At 41.7% G+C, this 21,177-nt stretch overlaps 2 protein-coding genes across 5 annotated transcripts in view; both read left to right on the top strand.

Moving 5' to 3' along the window:
- The window catches only part of LOC149316942 (reticulophagy regulator 1-like), a 57,344-nt gene extending 54,137 nt beyond the window's left edge, over window positions 1-3,207 (top strand). For all 3 annotated transcript variants that reach the window (XM_089516574.1, XM_089516572.1, XM_089516573.1), the window contains one exon: window positions 31-3,207. In XM_089516574.1, the coding sequence (XP_089372700.1) occupies window positions 31-530 (500 nt within the window). In that variant the 3' untranslated portion in view covers window positions 531-3,207. The remainder of the gene's footprint in view (window positions 1-30) is intronic.
- Window positions 3,208-9,222: 6,015 nt separating this feature from the next.
- LOC149316941 (cytoplasmic 60S subunit biogenesis factor ZNF622-like) lies at window positions 9,223-21,065 on the top strand. Of its 2 annotated transcripts, XM_089516569.1 has the most exons (7): window positions 9,223-9,319; window positions 10,177-10,785; window positions 12,210-12,467; window positions 12,824-12,986; window positions 14,709-14,821; window positions 19,032-19,175; window positions 20,725-21,065. In XM_089516569.1, the coding sequence occupies exons 2-7, from the start codon at window positions 10,179-10,181 to the stop codon at window positions 20,850-20,852; spliced, it is 1,413 nt and encodes a 470-aa protein (XP_089372695.1). In that variant the 5' UTR covers window positions 9,223-9,319; window positions 10,177-10,178; the 3' UTR covers window positions 20,853-21,065. The 2 variants fall into 2 exon arrangements, with proteins under 2 accessions (XP_089372695.1, XP_089372696.1); XM_089516570.1 differs by lacking the exons at window positions 19,032-19,175; window positions 20,725-21,065 and adding an exon at window positions 16,441-17,480.
- Window positions 21,066-21,177: the final 112 nt, after the last annotated feature.

Raw genomic sequence — 21,177 nt, 5'->3', positions numbered from 1 at the left:
TGGTGATTTCTCCTCTTTTCTGTTTAATAGATTTTGATCGTCCCAGTGATCACGAGGAAGCTTTCATAAGAGACCTTACAGAATTTCCATCTGTGGAAAATGGCATGGGAACAAATGATGAAGATGATTCCAGCATTGGTCTGCCTGTCCAGCAAGAGAGGAAAAAGGAACACCTCTCCACAACCACATTGAATCCGGGCACCAGGCCGGAGAGGGAGGGGCACTCTGCAGCAGGCCTCTCCTTGCCTTTGATCAACAACCAGGCCTTCAACGTAGTGACAGCCATTGCCGGTGATGTTGTGACATCCGTGGTGTCAGCAGCTGTCAGAGACCAGTTGCAGTCCATGCAGCCAGACCCCAATTTAATTGAAGAGACAGACACAGAGGAAGGAGATGATTTTGAACTGCTTGACCAGTCAGAGCTTGAGCAGATGGAAAGTGAACTGGGGCTTACCAAAGGCCAGAAAGCAGAGCCGGAGGAAAAAAAGAAGTCCTCAGGCTTCCTCTCAAACTTGCTTGGAGGACATTAATATGCAAATTGGAGCTGCTTCATAGTATATAGCCAAACAAAATACAGACAACGTGAGAGGCAAAAAAAAGTGGGGTGGGGGAGATGAGCTGCAAGCTCCATCTATTTTAGATGTGCTGTAATGTCCTTCATACAGAGTGAACTAACTTGTTATAGATCAGTTGATGCTGGTAGTTTTGTTTCCAATAGTGATGCCATAGAAATGGGGGGGACCCTTTGGGCTATAACCAAATCCTCTTCACCTTCAGCCTGTATACTCTTATTTTTCAAGTATATAGACAGCAGTGCTTCAGGGAGAGAAAATATCGAAACAGGAAACAAAAAGCCATCGTGTCCTAGTTGCCTCCTGTGTAGCAGAATAACAAAACCTTCAGAGTGAACAAGGGGCTAAATGCTCTTACAAATATCATGAAATGAGGATGTCATCATCAAAATGGATTGCCATTTTGTGTTTTCATTACCTGTCTAAATTTCCCGATATTCTTATTGGCTAGGACAGGAATATGTATTTTCTAATTTTGGCAAGTTGCAGAGGCTTTAAAGCCTTACAAAACAAACTGATGTTATGCTTCCTCCATGTTCCATCTGAAACCTTGCACTAGGCCCCAGAGAGCAAGACAAAATACTGTGTTTGAGACTATATATGCCATCTCTGTGTAGTATGTGTGTATCCAGTGCGATGCTGACTTTGGGTTACAAGGGTGGGGAAATGGGAAAGATCAATATTGATGTTGGATTGGCAGTCTCTTTACTTCCAGTTCCATCCATTGTATGGTCTTTTTGTTTCAAAACATAGAATTGCAGCTAAAACTCTACAGACAGACTTTTGATAATTAGTTCTTCTACAAAAAGAAATACAGAACATACCTGGCATATAAATAGCATATATTACGATAAAACACTCCTAATCCCTTGCATATTCTGTGGCAGACTTTGGGTCATTTTAAAAGTGTAACATAATTTATATTTCCTGGTTTACCTTTTAAAACTGATGGGAACAGGCAGTGTCTTAACAATGTAAACCAAAGTTTAAAGGAAGAAATGCCACTAGTTTTAGTAACATAGTATAAAAAGCCAGCAACATGAGGGACCATATCATCTCTTTTGACTAATCTTGGACTGTTACAGAGTTTTACTGGCATTCTAATATATAAGAAGTGTTACTTTGTGCCTCTTCGCCCCCAGTTTAGCTGGTGATTTTCTGCCATAGCAGCCATTAGACAGCCTCCATATAGTGAATATTTCTGTAGGATATGCTGCTGTTTTTTTTTTTTTGGGGGGGGGGGATTGCTAGAAGCTCAGTTTTTTCTCCCTTCACTCCTGTTCCATCCAAGGTGTTTAATGTGACCCCAGACAAACAAGACCAAATAACCCTAGTGTCAGCTCTCACTCTGTATTAGCTTGGTTAAGGTATCTCCATACCTCTTGGCAGGATGATACTACTACCGCACATTAGATGTAGATGTATATGGAAGTGGTTGCCTGTGACAATGCAGATTTGAGCACAGACTCAGATGGGCATGTGTTTGTTGTGGATTATGCTGGCGTCTCCCAAATGGGTATCAGCCATTCTTTCTATTGGTCAAACTGGTGCTTTCATTCTTTAGCCCAGAGTCACATGGTTGAATTGATTCCCTGCAAAAGATGAGAGACACCAGCATGATCCTAAGCATATCTACTGTATAGCAAGTCCCACCCACTTCCACAAGACTTACACCTTAGTAAATGTGTTTAGGATTGCAGCCTGTATTAGTAAAATCAATCCATAATGCAAGATTCTGGCTGTGGTTGCCAATCAAATACTGCCCCATATACATGTTTTCTCAGGTTTTTATGTAGTTTTAGCTTTGATTTTATTGGGATCATCTCTCAGGTTTTTGATGAATTTATGAAGGAGCAGAGAACTACTTTATCTTACAGAATATTTCCTAGATAAGGGTATGGTAAAGAGAATAGAGCTATTTCCTAAATAGAGATATGCTAAAGAGAAAATCATGGTAATCCCTGTCTCTTTTTAAACATGTGCTTCCTGTTCATGGTGGAGATAGAGATTATGATTATTGTTTATATAATTTATTTCCCATTGTTCTCCCTGAATTGGGACTCAGGTTGATTCACAGCATGATTAACTGATAAAAACACGAGATGCTATATTAAAATACATTTAAACAGATTATGAAACATTATTGAATTGAACACAATTTAAAAACTCATTAATGAAGTACAACTCTCACCCACCCAAGAGCTAATCAGAGAGAATGAAACCTTACCCGTTATATGGATAAGGCTGCAATTTTAGTCACTCTTACTTGGGACTAAGTAACGCATCATTCAGTGGGATTTACTTTTGAGTAAGCATGCACTGGGTTGCACTGATAAGAGTTGAGTCTATTTTACAAGGCAATAGGAAAGGGTTGGAAGAAGACTGATAAATGAACTGGTAGAGCATCATCCCAGTTGTGTTGTATATTGTAACTGTGTGCACTTTATTGTTTTATTTAAAATGTTTCAGGGATTTCCAAATATCAGATATAATGGTACTTTTCTAAGGAATAAAGTTCCATCTACCAGTAAAAGCAGCTGGAGGGCCTGCTTGAAACTTGTAAATAATTCTCTTTCTGGTATCAGGACTAAAAGTACAGTCCTGAGATGATGAAATAAAACCCCAGTCTTGAAAACACTTGTGTAGCTGCACTGATTCCCAACCTTCAGTGGGTTGGGATTGACATCTCAGGAAATTAATTTACAGCATACCCAAGGGTTTGGCATCATCGCTGGAGCAGATACAGAAACATGCATTTTCAACAGTTTACTGAAGTAGAAACTGCCTTTCAACCCCCTTTCATTTCAAAAGAGGTTCAAGAAATGCAAGCCGCCTACCAGCTGAATGATTTATGTGGCTCTTTGGAATCTGCTGGCATTTACTGAGAATATAAAACATAAGCACTGATTTCTCCTCATTTAGTATTTTAATGATATCTGCTATGCTCAACCATACTGCTGGATATAGTCCACCATGTTAGCTTTCATTCACTCCATAATGTGTTTGTATGTGCTTTAAGTCACCTGTCAACTTGTGACAATCTCATGAATACCACACAATTTTCTTAGGCAAGGAATATTCACAGGTAGTTTGACATTGCCTTCCTCTGAGATAATAGCTTACACCACATGCTATTCCTTCTTGGTCCCCCATCCAAGTACTAACCAGGGCTGACCCTGCTTAGCTTCAAAGATCAGACACAAGTGCTGTAAGTGGCTAATGTTATTTTAACTCTGAACAATCTTTGTAAAATGCTTTCTGTTTTACAGACTGCATGGCTGATCCAGAAATGAGTGATGACGTTTCAAGTACTTGGACAAATACCCAACTCGTCTGGCAGTACAGGCACAGCTCTATTAAAACAGCCACCCACCACTTTGCAATGGATCGCTTTTCAACTATTCACTTTTTCACTGATATTAAATTATTACAGAACCCATTTATTCAATTAATGGTCCACTCTTTCGACAAATATAAGCACAAATATACCGTAAGTATGAATAGTTGTATAGTGCTGTGTTATAAGTGCATGATGACACCAGAAACAACCGCTACAGTACAGAGCACACAGACTGAACTAAAATATGGCACTTCGCACAATACTTTTGTGAGTATGTGCTGCTTTTTTAAAATTTGGCACCAGCTTTTTGTCTGTGTACTGTATACTGTAGAAGTCATTTGTTGTATTGCCGTCTGCTTATAATACAGCCCTATACAGTTATTCATACTTAGATTTGTGCTTATACAGTAAGATAAAGTACAGTAGCATGAGTTTTGCACTTCAGTGATTCCTACATTTCAACAGTGCTCTTGTCCCTAAATTGCAAATAAGCAGTTGACGCTTGTATGTAAGAAATTGGTGAGATTTTATACGATTGGGGATGTAAATCTTCATTTTTAAAAGTCTCACACCTGAGAATAACAAATTTCAAAATTTTTTGTTCCTGCTGTGCACAGGATCACAAGCATTTTTGGTACATTTTTTTGCTTTTGGAAAATGTTTTGTTTGCACAAAACCATTTCATTTTGTGAAAAACATGGTGACATTTGTGCAATGTAGAATGAATTCTTTGCACAAAACAGGGAGAGAAGGGTTTATCTTTTCACTCTTCCATGGGAGAAATTATTTTTCTTCATGACTTTGTGTTGTGCCAAGACCCCCTTTCTCATCAAGGACAAAAAAATTTTTGCAAATATTCTGGGCACTCTTAAGTGCAGCAAAATGTGGGTTGCTGATATGAAAGCACAACTCTTTTTATCACAAAAATCCAGCATTTACATAGGTAAAGGTAAATCTAGCATCATTTAAACAGGGTTTTCAGTTTATTGAGTCTTGAGTGTGTCTTTCCACAAAACAATATATTAGAGTGTGATAATAGGGTTACCACATTCCATCCCTTCAGTGTCAGTTATCTAATCTGCCTAATTGTGCACGTTGTTAATTTGCCTTCATTAACCATAGCATTTTTTCTACCACTGTTTCTGACTTGGTATCATTTTTATAGTAACTCACCCTCTGAGAGAAGTAATAGCTAATATTAATAGTGCTGCACTTGGAAAAGAAACCCAAGTTCAAATCCTGTGATCTTGAGCTACTAATGTCTCAGCAAGAATATCTTGCAGGGTTGTGGGGAATTACAGCAGGACAGAAACCATGTAAAGAGGCTGTGTACTATCCTGATGTGGTAACTAGCAACAAGATCAACAACCTTTTGTCACACATAGGCACTTCTAATGCCACTGTATTCTCACTAGATGAGTATCGGACCTTTTTGCCATCAGCTTTCCTACTGAAAGCAAAAAATTTGTGAAAGGGGCTGCCATCTGAATCTTGGGGGGGGGGATGCAAAGGAAAGGAAGGGCAAGCCTACAAACCATACCTCCTTCCGTCCACTTTGCCTTATCTCCTCTTGCTCCTTAGACTCTCCCACTGAATCTCGGGGGGGGGGGGGCTCCATCGCCTCATTCTGTGCCTTCACAATGCCACTTTCCTTTATTCCACAGCTGGAGACTTTTCTCCTTTCCATGCCTCAATTTGCACTTTCCCCATATTCCCATTCTTGCTTCTTTCACTCCATGGCATGCACCTCCCACTCATCCCTCCTCACCACACTCCCATCTTTTGCACCTTTTGTCACCTTATACTCCCCGCTTACTCAGTGCACCCTCTCATTGCACTTCTCACTCTCCTTTTGCCTCATTTCACACCTTTGCCATGCCTCGCTTGCTGCTTGCACTTTGCCACTTGCAAGTCTCCCTTCTCCTCTTATGTCACCTTATGCTGCCAAACTGGCTTCTCTTATACCTTGCACCTACCTACTGCACTTCCTACCCTCCTTTCCTCGTTGTGCTATGCTTTCCTCCCTGGAAGCTGAAGCTGCACCTCCAACCTTCTCTCCCCCCCCCTTTTTTTTTTTTTTTTGGCTGCTTGTTTCAAATAAATGGCAGGGAAGCATGCTGGTCAAGGCCATGGTATTGCCTTCTGTTGCAAAACAAAGTACTTGGAAACAGTTATGTGGGGGGTATTGGTGGGAAGAATACAGGTGACGGAGGAAAGATGAGGCAGAATTATTATTATTATTATTGCCCAAAAATCATCTGGAACAGAATAAAATGACCCAGAATGCCAACGTCTAAATAGGTCACGCCAACCAAAAAGCACAAGACAAAATGGGAGTGCATTATACCACAAAATTCCAAAGGAACCACTTTCTTATATCCATTCCAACGGTAGCATCTGTAATGTAGAAGATGTCTCGGAAAGCCAGCTTTCGGACAACAACGTTACCAAATTCCCCTTTGCACAAGAGTAATGCAAGAAGCAAAAAGAAAAAATCTGAGAGAGACCACTATCTTGCACCTGTCCTTGATGAAACATACTATATATTCCAAAAAACACATGGGAACACCAACTTTCTGTCTAGTCATGCTCAGAATTCATTTCACTTCTGTAAAATGAGATGACACTATGCCACAATTTCACAGAAATCACAAGCTACAATTTTAACAAGCCCCTCACTATTTAAAGGTTTCCAGTTTAGACACACCAGGGTTTTGCATTTCCAATCAGACCCTCCAGTCATTTCCAACCAGGCCCTCATAGAAGAACTGAAAGATTAAGGGTGCTTCCAGACACTGTTATCCAGCTTCACATTTCTGAACGAAAAGAAAGATTTCAAAGGCTTTCATGGCCGGCGTCCATAGTCTTCCATATTCTCCCACCCTGAGGCCCTGCCATCAACGACAGAACAACACAGAGATTAACATGGGAATCACTCCTCCTCACCCAGGGTCACACAGTATATATACACCCACTCTCTTCCAGGTCAGCATTCTCTGAAGATGCCAGCCACAGATGCTGGCGAAACATCAGGAAGAAACTCTTCTAGAACATGGCTGCATAGCCCGAAAAACCCACAAAAAACTATGGATGCCGGCCATGAAAGCCTTCGACTTCACATATAGACAGTGAGCGGTTTAGTCCTGGTACTCAAATTTCCTGGCATGAATGTCTTTAATTCTAAGTGCTAATCTTTTCGACTAGGCTTCTGTTGATGATCTTTAGCTTCTATCCTGGAAGACTGCTAGCCCCTAGATTTATGTAAAATAAAATTTAATTGATTTTATTTAATGGTTTGCCTGAAAAATATGCTCTCCATCATATGAAGGAAAAGTCTTTAGGTTTTAGGAAATGAAAAAGGAGGAACAAGAGGTACAGAAATAGTGACTTTTCAGGAACCCCATCAAAATCCAATGAGCAGTTTATATATTAGTTGTGGAAAGCCCTCTAGTGACTATTTAGGCGAACTTTTGTTTATATAAATGGGTGAGAGACAAATATAAGATGACAAAGTTGTGTCCATTTAATTTTTCAGTTTATTTAAAAGGATTTCCATATACGTCTGTTCTTTCATATTCTTGCACATGTACACACTATAAAATAAAACACAGTTTATAACTTGACACGATTCTGAAGCATTTTATATTGAGAAATGATAATGTAGTAAGAAAGATGGGGAACAGGTACTCGGAAAATTGAAACCACGGCCGATCCTTTGAAACTATTGCATTTTTGAATATTTTAGTATGCAATGATCTCCTCGGCTTTGAGTAATAAGTGGTTACGTCTACTCTGCAGAAATAATGCAGTTTGACACCAGTTAAAGTGTTGTAGCTCCAGAAAACTGGGGTTTGTACTTTTACAAGGTCTTTAGCCTCCTTTGCCAGAGTGCTGATTGCTCACAAAACTACAACTCCCAGGAATCTGTAGGACGGAGCGATGGCTGTTAAAATGGTGTCGATCTAAATTATTTCTACCATATTGATGCACCCCACCATCTCTGGAAAGCTTCTGGCATCCTTTTGGTAGGATACATTTACAAGGACAGTCCTGAAATCCAAACTTGAGTCCAGCCATTGTAAGAGTCAGAGGGTATAATTTCCCCTCTGTTCACTCAATCTAGGTTTAAAGGAAAAGAAAGAGAACAGTAATACATGGAAATAATTTGTTGGAGTATCACTGAAGTGTGATGCAGAATAGATGAGGTAATTTGTTTTGTAAAAGGGTATAAAGAACCAGCCTGGTGTAGTGGCTTGTGTGATGGTCTATGAAACCAGGGTTTGAAACCCCACTCAGCCATGGAAACTCACAGGTTGACCGAGGACAAGTCACACTCTCTCAGCCTGACAGACAGGCAAAGGCAAACCTCCCTCTGATCAAATCTTGCCAAGAAAACCATGTGAGAGATCCTGGGGTCGCCATATATCAGAAACAACTTGAAGGCATTCAACAACAACAAGAAGGAAAAATGTTCTAGGCCTTCAGTCCCTGGTCTAAAATATATATATTTATATTTACATATATTATAATTAATTAATATATTATAATAATTAATGAACTATTAATGAAATAAGGGGAACGCTCTAAACCTCCAGGCAGACCCTAGTCTTTCAGCTACACCTTATTGACTGCAATATTCTCCATTTAGCTTGCAGGCAGGAAATAAACTTCTGGAGTTTGTTTGAAAGAAAGCATTGCACACATAGATTGTTTTCTACCAGCATCAACATTATTGTGCCACTGTTAATTTAGGCTGCCTCCAGACTGCCAAAATAATTTGAGACTGCTTTAACTGCCCTGGCTCAGTGCTGGGGGATCCTGGGATTTGTAGTTTGTGGTGGCACCTGAGCTCTCTGACAGAGAAGGCTAAATGTCTCACAAAACTACAGTTCCCAGGATTCCCTAGCACTGAGCCAGGACAGTGGCAGCAGTCTCAAAGTGGGTTATTTCTGCAGTGTGTTTGGGGGGGGTCTATGTAAAACTTTTAAAGCCCAAACTAAGGCTGCATCCACACTGGAGAGATAACCCGGTTTGGCACCGCTTTCACTCTTTGTCTGGCTCAAGGCTATGGAATTCTGGGAGTTGGAGTTTGTTGTGGGGAAGCAGCCAAGCAATGCTGAATCTCCTAAAGACCACTTGAAATCTCGTTCCAAAACCCCACTCTGCCAGGATTACTATTAATTTACTACTGTCTTTCCAGTCTCGCGAGATTTGAGCTCTATGGACCTTATACCTGCCGCCGCGAGACTTCCGGGCTCCCGCGAGATTTAGCGGCAACACCCCCGAAGCGCCCGCGCTAATCTCGCGAGATGAAGAGGAGGAAGCCCCGCTGGCCTGCGTCGCTCCTGTTCCTGAAGGATTGAAGCGCTGCTGAAGGGAGAGAAGGGCGGCCCATACGAACTGGCAGGTCTGGAACCAGGGCGCGGGACTGGGACTGAGCCTGGCCTGGGAAATGTAGTTCTGTGAGACGCTTAGCCTCCTCTGCTAGAGAGCTCTGGGGCCACGAGGAACTACAGTTCCCAGGAATCCGTAGCTCTCAGCCAGGGCAGTTAAAAGCAGTCTGCCTCCGCAACAAAGGACAGTACTTGCCCATAGAGAGTCACTGGGGAATACTTGCCCATAGGGAAACATTGGGGATTGCTTGCCCATTGGACAAGTGTTCCCATGATTCTCTGTGGGCAAGTATGGTACCCTATGGGCAGGTTCTGTCCTTTGTTTTAGTACGCCCCCCTCCACAGTGCAGAATTAATGCAGTGTGACACCGCTTTCATCCCAAACAAGGCTCAGTGTTATAGAACTCTGGGATTTGTAGTCCTGTGAGGCCCTCAGTCACAGAGCCCCGGTGCCCCAACGAACTACAAATCCCAGGAGTCTATCACACTGAACCATGGCAATTAAAGCAGTGTCTGACTGGATTATTGCCGCAGCGGGGATGCAGCCTCTGTTAGAAACTGCTGGTGCCGCTCTCTGCCCTCCCGCCTCAATGCTATGGTATTCTGGGATTTGTAGTTTAAGAGCCGCCTTGGTCAGAGGGCTCTAGTGTCACAACAAACTACAAATCCCAGGATGCTGTAGGGTCACCCATTGGGTTTCCATGGCCTATCATGGTTTCAGACCCTGGTTTCCAGAGTTGTAGTCCCACACTCAAACCACCGCATCGCACTGGCTTCTCTTTCAACCTAAGCTACATCTAAAGTAATGATGTTAAGCTTACATTTCTCTTATTCTGATCCACTTTGGTTGTGTGCTCACCTTGTTTTACAGCCATGGCATCCTTCACTTGCATCACCTGCCGCGTGTCTTTCAAGGACGCTGAGGTTCAGCGCGCGCACTACAAGACCGACTGGCACAGGTATAACCTGAAGCGGAAAGTGGCCGAGATGCCTCCTGTTACTGCTGAGAACTTCCAGGAGAGGGTCCTGGCCCAGCGAGCGAGTCTGGAGGAGCAAAGCAAGGCCACCGCTACTTACTGCACAGCTTGCAGCAAGAGATTCTCCAACTTCAATGCTTACGAGAACCACCTGAAATCCAAGAAGCATTTGGAGCTCGAAAAGAAAGCTGTCCAAGCTGTCAGCAAGAAGGTGGAACTCTTGAATGAGAAGAACCTGGAGAAAGGCCTTGCTGAAGAGAACGTCGACAAAGACGCCATGAACACGGCTATTCAGCAAGCCATCAGAGCACAGCCATCTTCGTCTCCGAAGAAAGTTGCCACATTGCCTGGTACCACCCCGGCTTCGTCTGTTGCTGTGGAAAGTAACAGTTCCGTACGGAGAAAAGAGCATGCAGAAAAGCCTCCCCGGCTACAGTGGTTTGAACAGCAGGCCAAGAAGTTGGCAAAAGAGGATGAAGGCGAGGAGGAGGATATGGAAGAAGGTAAGAGGATGAGGGCAATTTATGCTAGTAAGAATGGTCTATGGCAGTAGTGTTACTAGGGGCTGTGGAAGGTGCAGGCTGCACCAAGTGACACCTGGTTGGAACCTCTTCCTGCTGTGTCCCTCCTGGTTTTGTCACAGTGGAAATCCTAAACAGACTGATTGTGGAATAAACTCCTTGAACATTGAACATTCATTCCTAGGAGGACATTCGTGAGATCACACTGTGCCAGAAATGACTGGTGTATGTAAAACATTTATAATCCTCCTGTCAGTTGTAAAGGCTCTCAGAACTTTGCATGTCAATAAAAATGACAATAGTTGCCTTTAGGCTTGCAGTCTAAAAAGAACATAGTGTAAAAGGGGATAGGGATGGAAAAGTAAAACCAAGCTCAGGAACAACTTCTTAGTGCTCCAAAAGCCATACATAAGCAAGTCATAATGACAGCTTTAAAGCAGTTAAAGTGCACCCAAATGTTGGTAGTCTCCTTATCCTGACCTCCATTTCAGTTGACTAAAAGGTGCTACCATTTAATCAATTAATAAAACAATATTATTTTTAATATAAATGATTGATGAAATTGCCACTGGCAACCACCGTATTAAGATTAGTTTTTCATTTATGTATTTAATGCTCATTTAAGAAGGAAAGCCTCTTCTCGGGTCCTGTTTTGTATAGCAAGGAGGAATGATATTCTAAAGCAGGCAGATTTGTTGCTTCAGAACTGCCATATGTTTCTTTCTTTCTTAGATTAATTAATTTAAGTGGTTCAGATATGTCTAGTCATGTGAGAGCTGTCACTAAGGGTTGGCTGGATGGATTGCCCCATCGGCTTGGTCAGTCACACACGGGAATCAGCCACAAACAAAAACATCTGAGATAATGAAATCGGGACGATCCATGTACTGCACCTTTCTGTGAAATTCCAGGTATCATGTAAAAAAGGCCCCACTTACCAATAACAGTTTATCCACTGGCTCTAATCTATGATGTATGTTTTAGATAGAGCAGTGATTCTCAAACTCTAGTTGTTAATTTGTTTGGCACTTTCAGCTCCCACAATTGGCGGAGTCTTCTGGGAGTTGTAGTCCTGAACCTCCAGAAGAGTAAAATTTGAGTACCCCAGCCTTAGAGGACAATCTTCAATAACCATCCTGTTCTCTTCCCCTAGGGGATTCTGTGGAATGAGGGTGACAAATGGCAGAGTGATTAAAAGAAGTGAGAAGATGCTAGGTTTCTTTAGTGTTCAAGTCACTCACCTGAATCTCCCACTGAGTTTTTTCTGGTGCATCGTTTGAAACATCGAAGGAGCCTGACTGATTTTGGGTCACTGCTAGCATATTGATTGTATAAGGCTGTTAGTATGCAGCTTTTATTAACATGAAAATACAAATATTGATGTTTGCTTTCATTTGGTTTGAAAGGCTGGGAAGATGTAGACTCTGATGAAGAGTTAGACTCTGAAGAAGAGGAGACTGAAACAATTCCAGATGAAGCAGAAGCGGCAGCATCTGAGCAAAATCACCCTACTCCTGATGCAATCCCAGTAACAGACTGCTTATTCTGTTCTCACCATTCAAGCTCTCTCATGAAGAATGTGGCTCACATGACAAAAGTCCACAGTTTTTTTATTCCAGATATAGAATATCTTGTAGATCTCAGAGGACTAATAAAGTACTTGGGTAAGTCTGAAATATTCATCACTCTTAACCAAATAAAACTATTTGAAGACCTAGTCACGTTAGTCTGGAAAATCAGCATGCAAAGGGATCTTGTAACACCTTTCAGGCTAACTGAAAGAAAGAAGTTGGTAGCCTGAGCTTTTTGTAGACTTCTTCAGATACATGTTTTATAAAACTATTTTGTTTAATTCTAGAAACCAAAGCCCCAATATCACAATCTGCTTGTAACGGCTTACTTCTGAACTCTCATGAAGACCATGGATTTGCTTAGCAACCTTGCTTTGTGTGTTGTTTCAGTTTTAGCCTGTGGAATAAAATACATATTATAAAGCATTCTTCCCCCTTGCAATTTACAGGAGAGAAGGTTGGAGTTGGGAAGGTCTGCCTATGGTGCAATGAGAAGGGAAAATCCTTTTACACAACAGAGGCTGTGCAAGCGCACATGAATGACAAAAGCCACTGCAAACTCTTTACAGAGGGGGATGCTGCTCTGGAATTTGCAGACTTCTATGATTTCAGGTGGGAAATCACAGCTGCTGAGCATTATGTTTCAGTCTAGTTCGTACGTTTTGCAAACACAGGAGCTCCTCACATATGGCCAGTACTGGTTATCTCTTGTAGTACAGTCTTGCCTCTGCATGTGCGGACATGCCATCTGTGGACTTAAGCATACGCGTATGGCAAGCCCGCGAGGATGTGGCATTGGCAGAGGAGGAGGAGGGAGAAGGAGAACGAGGAAAAGGAGGAGGAAGAACAGAGAGGAGGAGAAAGAAAAGGAGGACAAGCGGCAGCAGTGCAGCGGAGAGGGGAAGAGAAAGAGGAGGAAGATGGAGAAGGCAAGGGAAGAGAAGGAGGGGGAGGAAGGAAAAGGAGGACAAGCGGTGGCAGCGTGACGGAGGGGGTAAGAAGAAGAGGAAGAAGGCGGAGAAGGCAAGGGAAGAGGAGGAGGAAGAAGAGCCACCGCAGTGGTAACGGGAAAGAAGCGGAGGAGGAAGAGCGAAGAAGAGAAAGGACTGAGACAGAGAGGCAGAAATAATCCATCTTGAAACCGCTTTAACTACCCTGGCTCAATGTTTGGAAACCCTGGGAATTGTAGTTTACTGTGGTACCAGAGCTCTCTGACAGGGAAGGTTAAATGTCTCACAAAACTACAGTTCTCAGCATTCCCTAGCATTGAGTCAGGGCAAGTTAAAGTGTCTCATGCTGGATTATTTCTGCAGTGTGTTTTGGCCCTAAGAGAAAGAAAGAGGAGGAGTTGGGGAGGAGAAGGAGAAAGAGCCACAGCAGCGGTGATGGGGAAGAAAAGGAGGCGGAAGAGTGAAGATGAGGTGCCCCTGTGATGCCTGCTGCTGTGAGAATGGCGAGGCTGACATCGGGGAGGGGGGAGGGGGAAAAGTGCCATTGTCCTCAATGGTGGCGCGGCCACATGGCCACACCACCATTCAATAGGACTTGAGCATACTCTGATTTTGGTATCTGCGGGGGGGGGGGGTTGTCTGGAAAGGATCCCCTGTGTATAACGAGGGCCCACTCTATATGCAAGCATACCCCTCGTAGGAGAATGGAATTACAGTCATCCCTCCATATTTGCGGCTTTGATATTTGCAGATTTGATTATTCACGGATTTCATTAATATGTTCTCTCTAGGACTGTCTAGGTCCTCCAGTGCAACTCTGTGGTCAACTTTAACTAAAAGTTGCACTGAAAGACCATTTGTAGCTACTTTAGTGCCATTCTGTGGTCAGTGTATGTTGGACATTGACCACAGAGTTGCACTGGAGGACCGAGGGATTCCTAGAGAGGTGTCCTTCAGATAAAAACATGGTGTTTTTGTTATTTGTGGTTTTTCCATATTCACGGGGGTCTTGTTCCCCTAACCCTAGCGAATATAGAGGGATAACTGTATTTGGCTCTTTCTTTGAGAGTGCGTCTGTATCATCTTTTAAGTTTCCAGGGATGGAATCTTGCAGCACAAAATGAGAGTACAGTCACCCCTCCTTTTTTGTGGGAATCTGTTCTAGAACCCTCATGAAAATTGAGTTTTGCATACATTCAAGCCCCATTGGCTTGAATGTAGGTGTGTGGCACGCACCCTATTCATTCTCCCTCCATTTGTCCCTCGCGCATAAGCGAGGGACACGATTCTGAAGCCCATGAGAATGGAGGAAGGACTGTAGTTCAAGAAATAGCTCCTATCTGCCCATTTTGTAACACAAGATCTTTCTTCTGGTGGTTTGTAGAAGCACTTACCCTGACTATCAGGAAGGTGAAGATGTAGAGATGCCTGATGAACTGCCATCAGAGAAGAACTTGGAATATGATGATGAATCTATGGAGTTGATTTTACCTTCTGGTGAGTATACTATTTTTAAAAAAGGACGGGGAATGTTCCTTTAGACCAGAGATTTCAAATGTTTTGGATTTCAACTCCCAGAATCCCCAGCTAGGTTGGTCAACAATCAGGAATTCTGGGAATTGAAGTCCAAAACATCTGGAGGAGGAAAATTCGGGAATCATTGCTTTGGACTTACAGGTTTTGGAAGGCTGTTCACTCTGTTGTTAGAGGGATATGGCAGAATCCATATTCATTACACTGGAGGTATTTCTTTAACATGTTTGGGGCGTCTTTAAAATTAATGATGAGAATGAAAAAACTCCTATGTGGATGTGATTTGTTTGAATAAAGAGCAACTGCTTGCAAACTGGCATGTATCAGATCCAGAGACAATGGTCTAGAACAGTGCTAGTGAAAACGGTGGTCCCTGAGCCATTGTTAGTCCACAGAGAGTTTTCAGGAAAAGAAAGAAACAATTGTGCTAACAGGCACAACACTAGGCCTTGGTAGATTAGGGAAAATATCTCACCATTCAGTCTAATAGCATACTTGCACAGCCAGGGTGTGGCTGTTGCATGGACCTCTTTCTCCACCATTGATTCTCAAAGTACATATGCTAATGTAAGCAGAGATTACACTGCCATGTCACTTATGGTATCCTGTCCTGTGTATTCTGTGGAAACAGACTCTATTGCATTTGGGAGTTACTAAAGCTAAGAAAGGCTTTAATGGGACAGGTATTCTAAACCCCATATTTCTCTTCCACCACTACCCTGCCTCAGAATGTCTAGCAACACTATTTGCTGAAAAAGACCTTTGAACCTTTTGCTGCCCTGAGAGATGAGGATTTCTTCTTTAAAAACAAAAATATCTTGTTCTTATCATATTCATGTCTCTCTGCCCATAAATTGTGACATTCTTGCAACTAACACAGAAGTAGATCCTGTTGGTTTCTATAGGGCTTATACCTATATGCTAATGGAATTAGAGTTCTCGTGTCACAAGTTTACCTTAAACACTCATCAGACTACTGTTTTTTAAGCTGGCCAATATCTTCAACATTGCTCTGTTGGGTGCTGTAACATCCAGTCTGCTGCCTCAAAGTTTCTGTTTTCTAAGTGTTTTATTTGACCCACTGCAGTCTGTTTTGGGAACATTGTGCCATTTTCTAACATCTAGCAAAATTAAGCATCTGACCTCTTTGGTAAACATGAACTACAAATGAAATGGAACAGATGCACATAATTTAAAACCCTTAAGAGCCGGAGTGGTTGCTAGCAGAGTGTAGTGCACCAATATCACTTCTTGAACTGATATGTTAGGTAGGGAGGGCAGTTATTTTAAAAAATGAACCCCTCTGTATCTTACAATCTTTATAATGGATGGGGAACAACTGACCACCTTGAAGTTCTTGGACTGCTGCTCTCTCCATCCCACACTTTTGGCTGTACTTGATATGTCAGGGATGATGGGAGTTGTAGCTCTTCACCTCTGGCTCAAACTCACCACCTTGTTACGCACCGGCGCTGACCAGTTTTGGCCAGTGGTTAAAGCTTTGCTCTAAAGCAGCAGAGTTACAGAGAATAGGCTGAAGACCCTGACAAACTCTCCAAGCCTTCTCACTCTTGCTTCCACAGAAGTCTTCACACTTCTTCAGGATCCAGCTGGCTCTTGTATCTTCACCCAAGACACCAGACAACTCAGTAGTCTTATATAGAAGATCTACTTTATTCTACTATATACAACTCCAATACTCCTCAACTATCCACTACTACTACCCACAAAGTACATTGGGATTCATAGCCATTATTATAGCCCTTGGCAAACACCACCCACTCTTGTTAGTTTCCACCCAGTGGGCGTGTACAACCATTTTCATTGGTTCTCTTGGTTCATCCCACAATTAATGATTTCATCATCTCACCTTGTCCACTTAACAATTCTCAGGTGTGTTCAATTATCCACTTTGCATTTCTGTCCTTGGCATTTAGGACTTGTTAATTACATTACCCTTTACACCTGTGTGGCTCCTAATTGCTTTTGCTCAGTCATCTTGACTCTCACATACATGTTTTATTTCTTTCACTGTATATCCCATGTTGCATTTTCCTTAACATGATAAGCCTGATAGGAGGTACAGTTTAGCATCTAGACTCACATTGCCACCTCTGCTTGGAAGTAAATGCACTTTTGTATATGTATTCTCTTGCTTGGTTAGTGCAGTTTTCTTGAAAACAGAGGCACGTAGTGTAGGAACTCAAACAAACACTTAGCTTGTTTCCATATGGGGATGCTAGAGACTGTTTCCATGATAAATATTGATTCAGGTTGCTCTTCTGCATCATCAGCACATTCACAAGGGCATGGAATTCCATAGGTTTGCTTACTATTCTTAACTATCAGACTTCAGATACAATATAGTTCTAGTGAGTCATCAAGACCACACCACTATAGAGCTACAGTACTTACCTTATTAGAGGGCAAAGGTACCTTGTGAGTCCCTCATTGTCTAAAAGTTCTCAGATTTCACCTGTCTTAGATCTAATCTTAGATCCCCCCAAATGATATCCCTGATCATTTTGGGCTGCTTCTGGTGATATGGATGTGAAGATAATAGTCTAAGGGTCTCTAAGAATAATTTGTAGGCTGCAGCAAGTGGGAATCTTGATAATGTGACCTTGAAGAGCTTCTTGTATTTGTATTTGTATTGAATAAAACTCATTTCAGAATTTTGAAGGTGATTCACTTTTAATTTTAGTAAATTGAAACTAAGGTCTTCCACAAGGCTGGCAGAGGGTAGCACACCATCAGCTTACAATGGCCCCATACAGACTGTCAAAATAAAGCTGCTTTGGGTCACTTTGGAGGTATGCTGTTTCAATGATGCATGTGTCCTAAGAGTCCGGAAGCTGTGTCAAAGGTGCGCTCCGGTCCTTAGGACTGGATCGTGGCTTTGGTGCGGCTTCCGGACTCTTAGGACGCATGCATCATTAAACAGCATACCTCCAAAGTGACTCGAAGCAGCTTTATTTTGGCCTGTCTGTATGGGGCCTAACTTGCTTTTCTGCGTGAGCATAACTAGCCTTTCCAGCTCATTTGTGCTGCAGGAAGATGACATCTCTCAGCTGTAGAACCTCAGCCAGACACTTGTCTGAATGCCCCCTGCCTGTGAATTTTCTGTGGGGTCATGCTCTGGCATTGATTGCACTATGGGGAAGGTCATTGCACAAGTAGGTACTGAATACCTGTTTACCCAGAAAACAAACGCACATATATTTGCACAATTCCAGGTTATGCAGATATGTGTCAACAACAGGATTCTAACCAGAGCATCTGATGTAATGGTATCAAAAAAAGCCCACATACAACATATTAGGTTGGAACTAGATTTAAATCATTTTAGTAGACTGATTAAAATAAATGGGGCTAAAGTTTGTTGTGATATGTCACATTAATTTCACTTGGTCGGACCAAGTCTTGATCCAAACCATTGTCTTTTCCTCTTTTTACTTACCTTGACTTACACTTGTCTTTCCTAGAACATAAATGCATCTTATTAACCATTTCTCTCCTATTTGCTGTGTGTAACCTGTTTCAGTGCAGATAAGTTGTCCTGGAGATTTTACAAAATAGAAAGGCTAAATATATTTGTTTCAGATATATAGTGGGCTCTTGGTATTTGCTGGGGTTTGGTCTCAGAATCAGTGGATGCTCAAGTCACGTTATATACAACTTCTTTGGGGGTCTTTAAATAGAGGCTGAATGGCCAATTCTTGGGGGTGCTTTGATTGTGAATTCCTGCATGGCAAGGGTTGGACTGGATGGCCCTTGTGATCACTTCCTATTCTATGATTCCATGAATCCATGGGTGCAGAATTGCTAGATACAGGGGGCCAACTGTAAGACCCCTTATATATTATGTGGCTTCACACTGAAGGTTTTTGTACTATTTCCTTATGTCTTGGGTGGAAACATGCATTACAATATCAAAACATGGCAAGATATTTCTACATGTGATAGGAGGATATCTTTAAAGACTTAAGTTGGGGATGATGAACCTCCTGTTCTTTGATGCTTTTCCATCTTCCTCCAAGCTGCATCTTCTTTTCTCTGGTCTTATGATAGTTTTATTTCCCATTTTGTCTTCTTATTAAAAATCTTTTTTCTCTGTTCTTTAAATATTTAAATATCAAATGTTCAAATATGTACTTTGTTTTTTATTACAAAGGTGCTAGGATTGGTCACCGTTCCTTGATGAGATATTACAAGCAGCGGTTTGGTTCCTCAAGAGCTGTTGCAGTTTCAAAAAATAAACAGGCGGTGGGCAGAGTGTTGCAACAGTACAGAGCTCTTGGCTGGACAAGCAGCACCGGTAAGTAAACCAAATGATTATGCGGCAACAAAACTGTTGGTAGTTAGTGTTCTAGAGAGGGGTCTTGTTTGAACTGTTTTCCTTGATTTAGACAAAATAATAACAGCCTAGTTCTGGCAGTTCCTTGGTGGTATCACATTTTCAAAAAACCCTGATACATTGTGATTTCATTTTCTTGGCATCTATCCAATGCTGCCAGTCCTGAAAAGTGAACAAGCATCTCTACCACTACCATTTGGTTTGTAAACTATACAGGCATACCTTCAAGCTCCTTTACAAAGGCTTTTTACATCTTCCCAGCCTGCTTATCTGCAGTAAGCAATACACCAAACAAAGCTTGAGTAGGAAAGAATGGGATTTTACTCCACTGTAGCTGTATGTGCATACCAAAACAGACAAGGTAAAGAACATCAGCCTCCAGAATTCCTTACTGAGCAAAACAGTGAAAAATGGGGAAACAGATAGGTTTGCCTCACCAGTTTACTGCCAGTCCATTACAAAAACATAGATCAATAAGTTTGGCAACCAAAATTAGAATCTTAAGAAATGTGGAAGTTGGTGAATGTTCTTTGGAAGCAAATTTCAAGTGTTCTTTAAGAAAGTTCAAAACATCTTTACTTATGCTAGGTTTACCTGGTTGTTTCATTTCACATGTGCCCTAGTATTAGTTTTGAAGGTAAAGTTTGCTGAAACATGTTGAAACGTTGCTTTTTGTGGTGCAGGGGACTATCCCTCTTCTTTCCATGTTATTTCTACCTCTACTACCAAATTTTCTGCTAAAGAAACAAAGTTTACTTTGTTAACTGGGGTAAGCCTGTACTGCTGAACAAATCTGTCAGACACACCACCTTTGCATAGCTGTCAGAAGCCACTAAAACTATAAGAAATAGTTTCTCAAATGATCTCATTGCCTTACATGTTGCTGACAACTTCAGAATATTGGTATGGTGGCCTAAAGACCAGCAACCTTTTACTGCATCTTATAAGTGTCTTCCCCATCCCCAGCATTTTAAGGTCACATTAGCAGTGATGGTCAGCATCAACTGATGAAATTTCATTTCCCACAGTAGATGGTGAACATGTGTCCACTAGTGCAAGGAGTCCTTTATTGGCACTTTTTTTGTGGGGAGTCAGCCAATAACTTTTTCTCATGTTATTTTTGCCTCTGGTACCATATTTTCTATTAAAGAAGTCATCACCAGGAACACATTTACTTCGTTAACTCAGGTATAACCATATAGCCCATTATCTGCTCTTTGAGAATATTGAGATGTATCTGTCTGGCTGTTAAAGTAAACAGAATTCTAGACTAGATGAGTGGTCTGAATCAGTTGTGCAATTTCTTGTTTTGATCCATTGTTGTAGTAGAAAGAACAGACATATTAAGTGCAGGATAAATCACCAAATGTGTGTAAACTTGCATCTTGTATAGGAAAACCACCATAGCCATGCAGAAGTCATGCTGACATTAGGTGCTTTCATTCCTTAGAGAAGTCCTTTTACCATCTAGATAAATGTTGAATGTTATATCTCTTCTCTGTTGCTGTAGGGGCAGCACTGGCTCACGAACATGACATGCAGTATCTCCAGAGGATGAAAGCAAAGTGGATGCTGAAGACTAGCATGCAGAATAATGCCACCAAGCAAATGCACTTCCGCATGCAAGTCAGGTTCTGAGAGAACCTAATGAGAATGCATCAAAGCATGAGCTTGCCTTTTTCTTTTGGCAAGAGAATGGACAACAAAACTGTGATACTGAAGAGGAGACTCATACCTTACTAGTGGCTGCACATATGCTGCTATTTCAAAATCTTTTCAAAGCGGATTATCTAGTTCAATCAAATGTCACTTGTCAGACTTCAAACCAATAAAATGGCTTTACATCAAAAACGTATTGCTGGATAATCATGGATACAGCTTCTCAAGTATGTAGCATGTAATTTACTGTGTAAAGCAAGGATAGAAATTGTGTGGCCCTCCAGATATTTTTGGACTGCAGCTT

This window comes from Sceloporus occidentalis, unplaced genomic scaffold (assembly GCF_023333645.1).
Source record: "Sceloporus occidentalis isolate IW3139 unplaced genomic scaffold, rSceOcc1.0.p SCAF_3, whole genome shotgun sequence".
NCBI lineage: Eukaryota > Metazoa > Chordata > Lepidosauria > Squamata > Phrynosomatidae > Sceloporus > Sceloporus occidentalis.
Note: the sequence above shows the minus strand (reverse complement) of the source record. Positions and strands in the feature narration are given on the sequence as shown.

Bases quoted from the DNA above. Each gene is read 5' to 3' on its own strand.
- LOC149316941 (XM_089516569.1), top strand. From the start codon at position 10,179: ATGGCATCCTTCACTTGCATCACCTGCCGCGTGTCTTTCAAGGACGCT. The intron at 10,786-12,209 runs GTAAGAGGATGA...TTGGTTTGAAAG, and splicing joins GGAGGAGGATATGGAAGAAG to GCTGGGAAGATGTAGACTCT. The intron at 12,468-12,823 runs GTAAGTCTGAAA...TGCAATTTACAG, and splicing joins AGGACTAATAAAGTACTTGG to GAGAGAAGGTTGGAGTTGGG.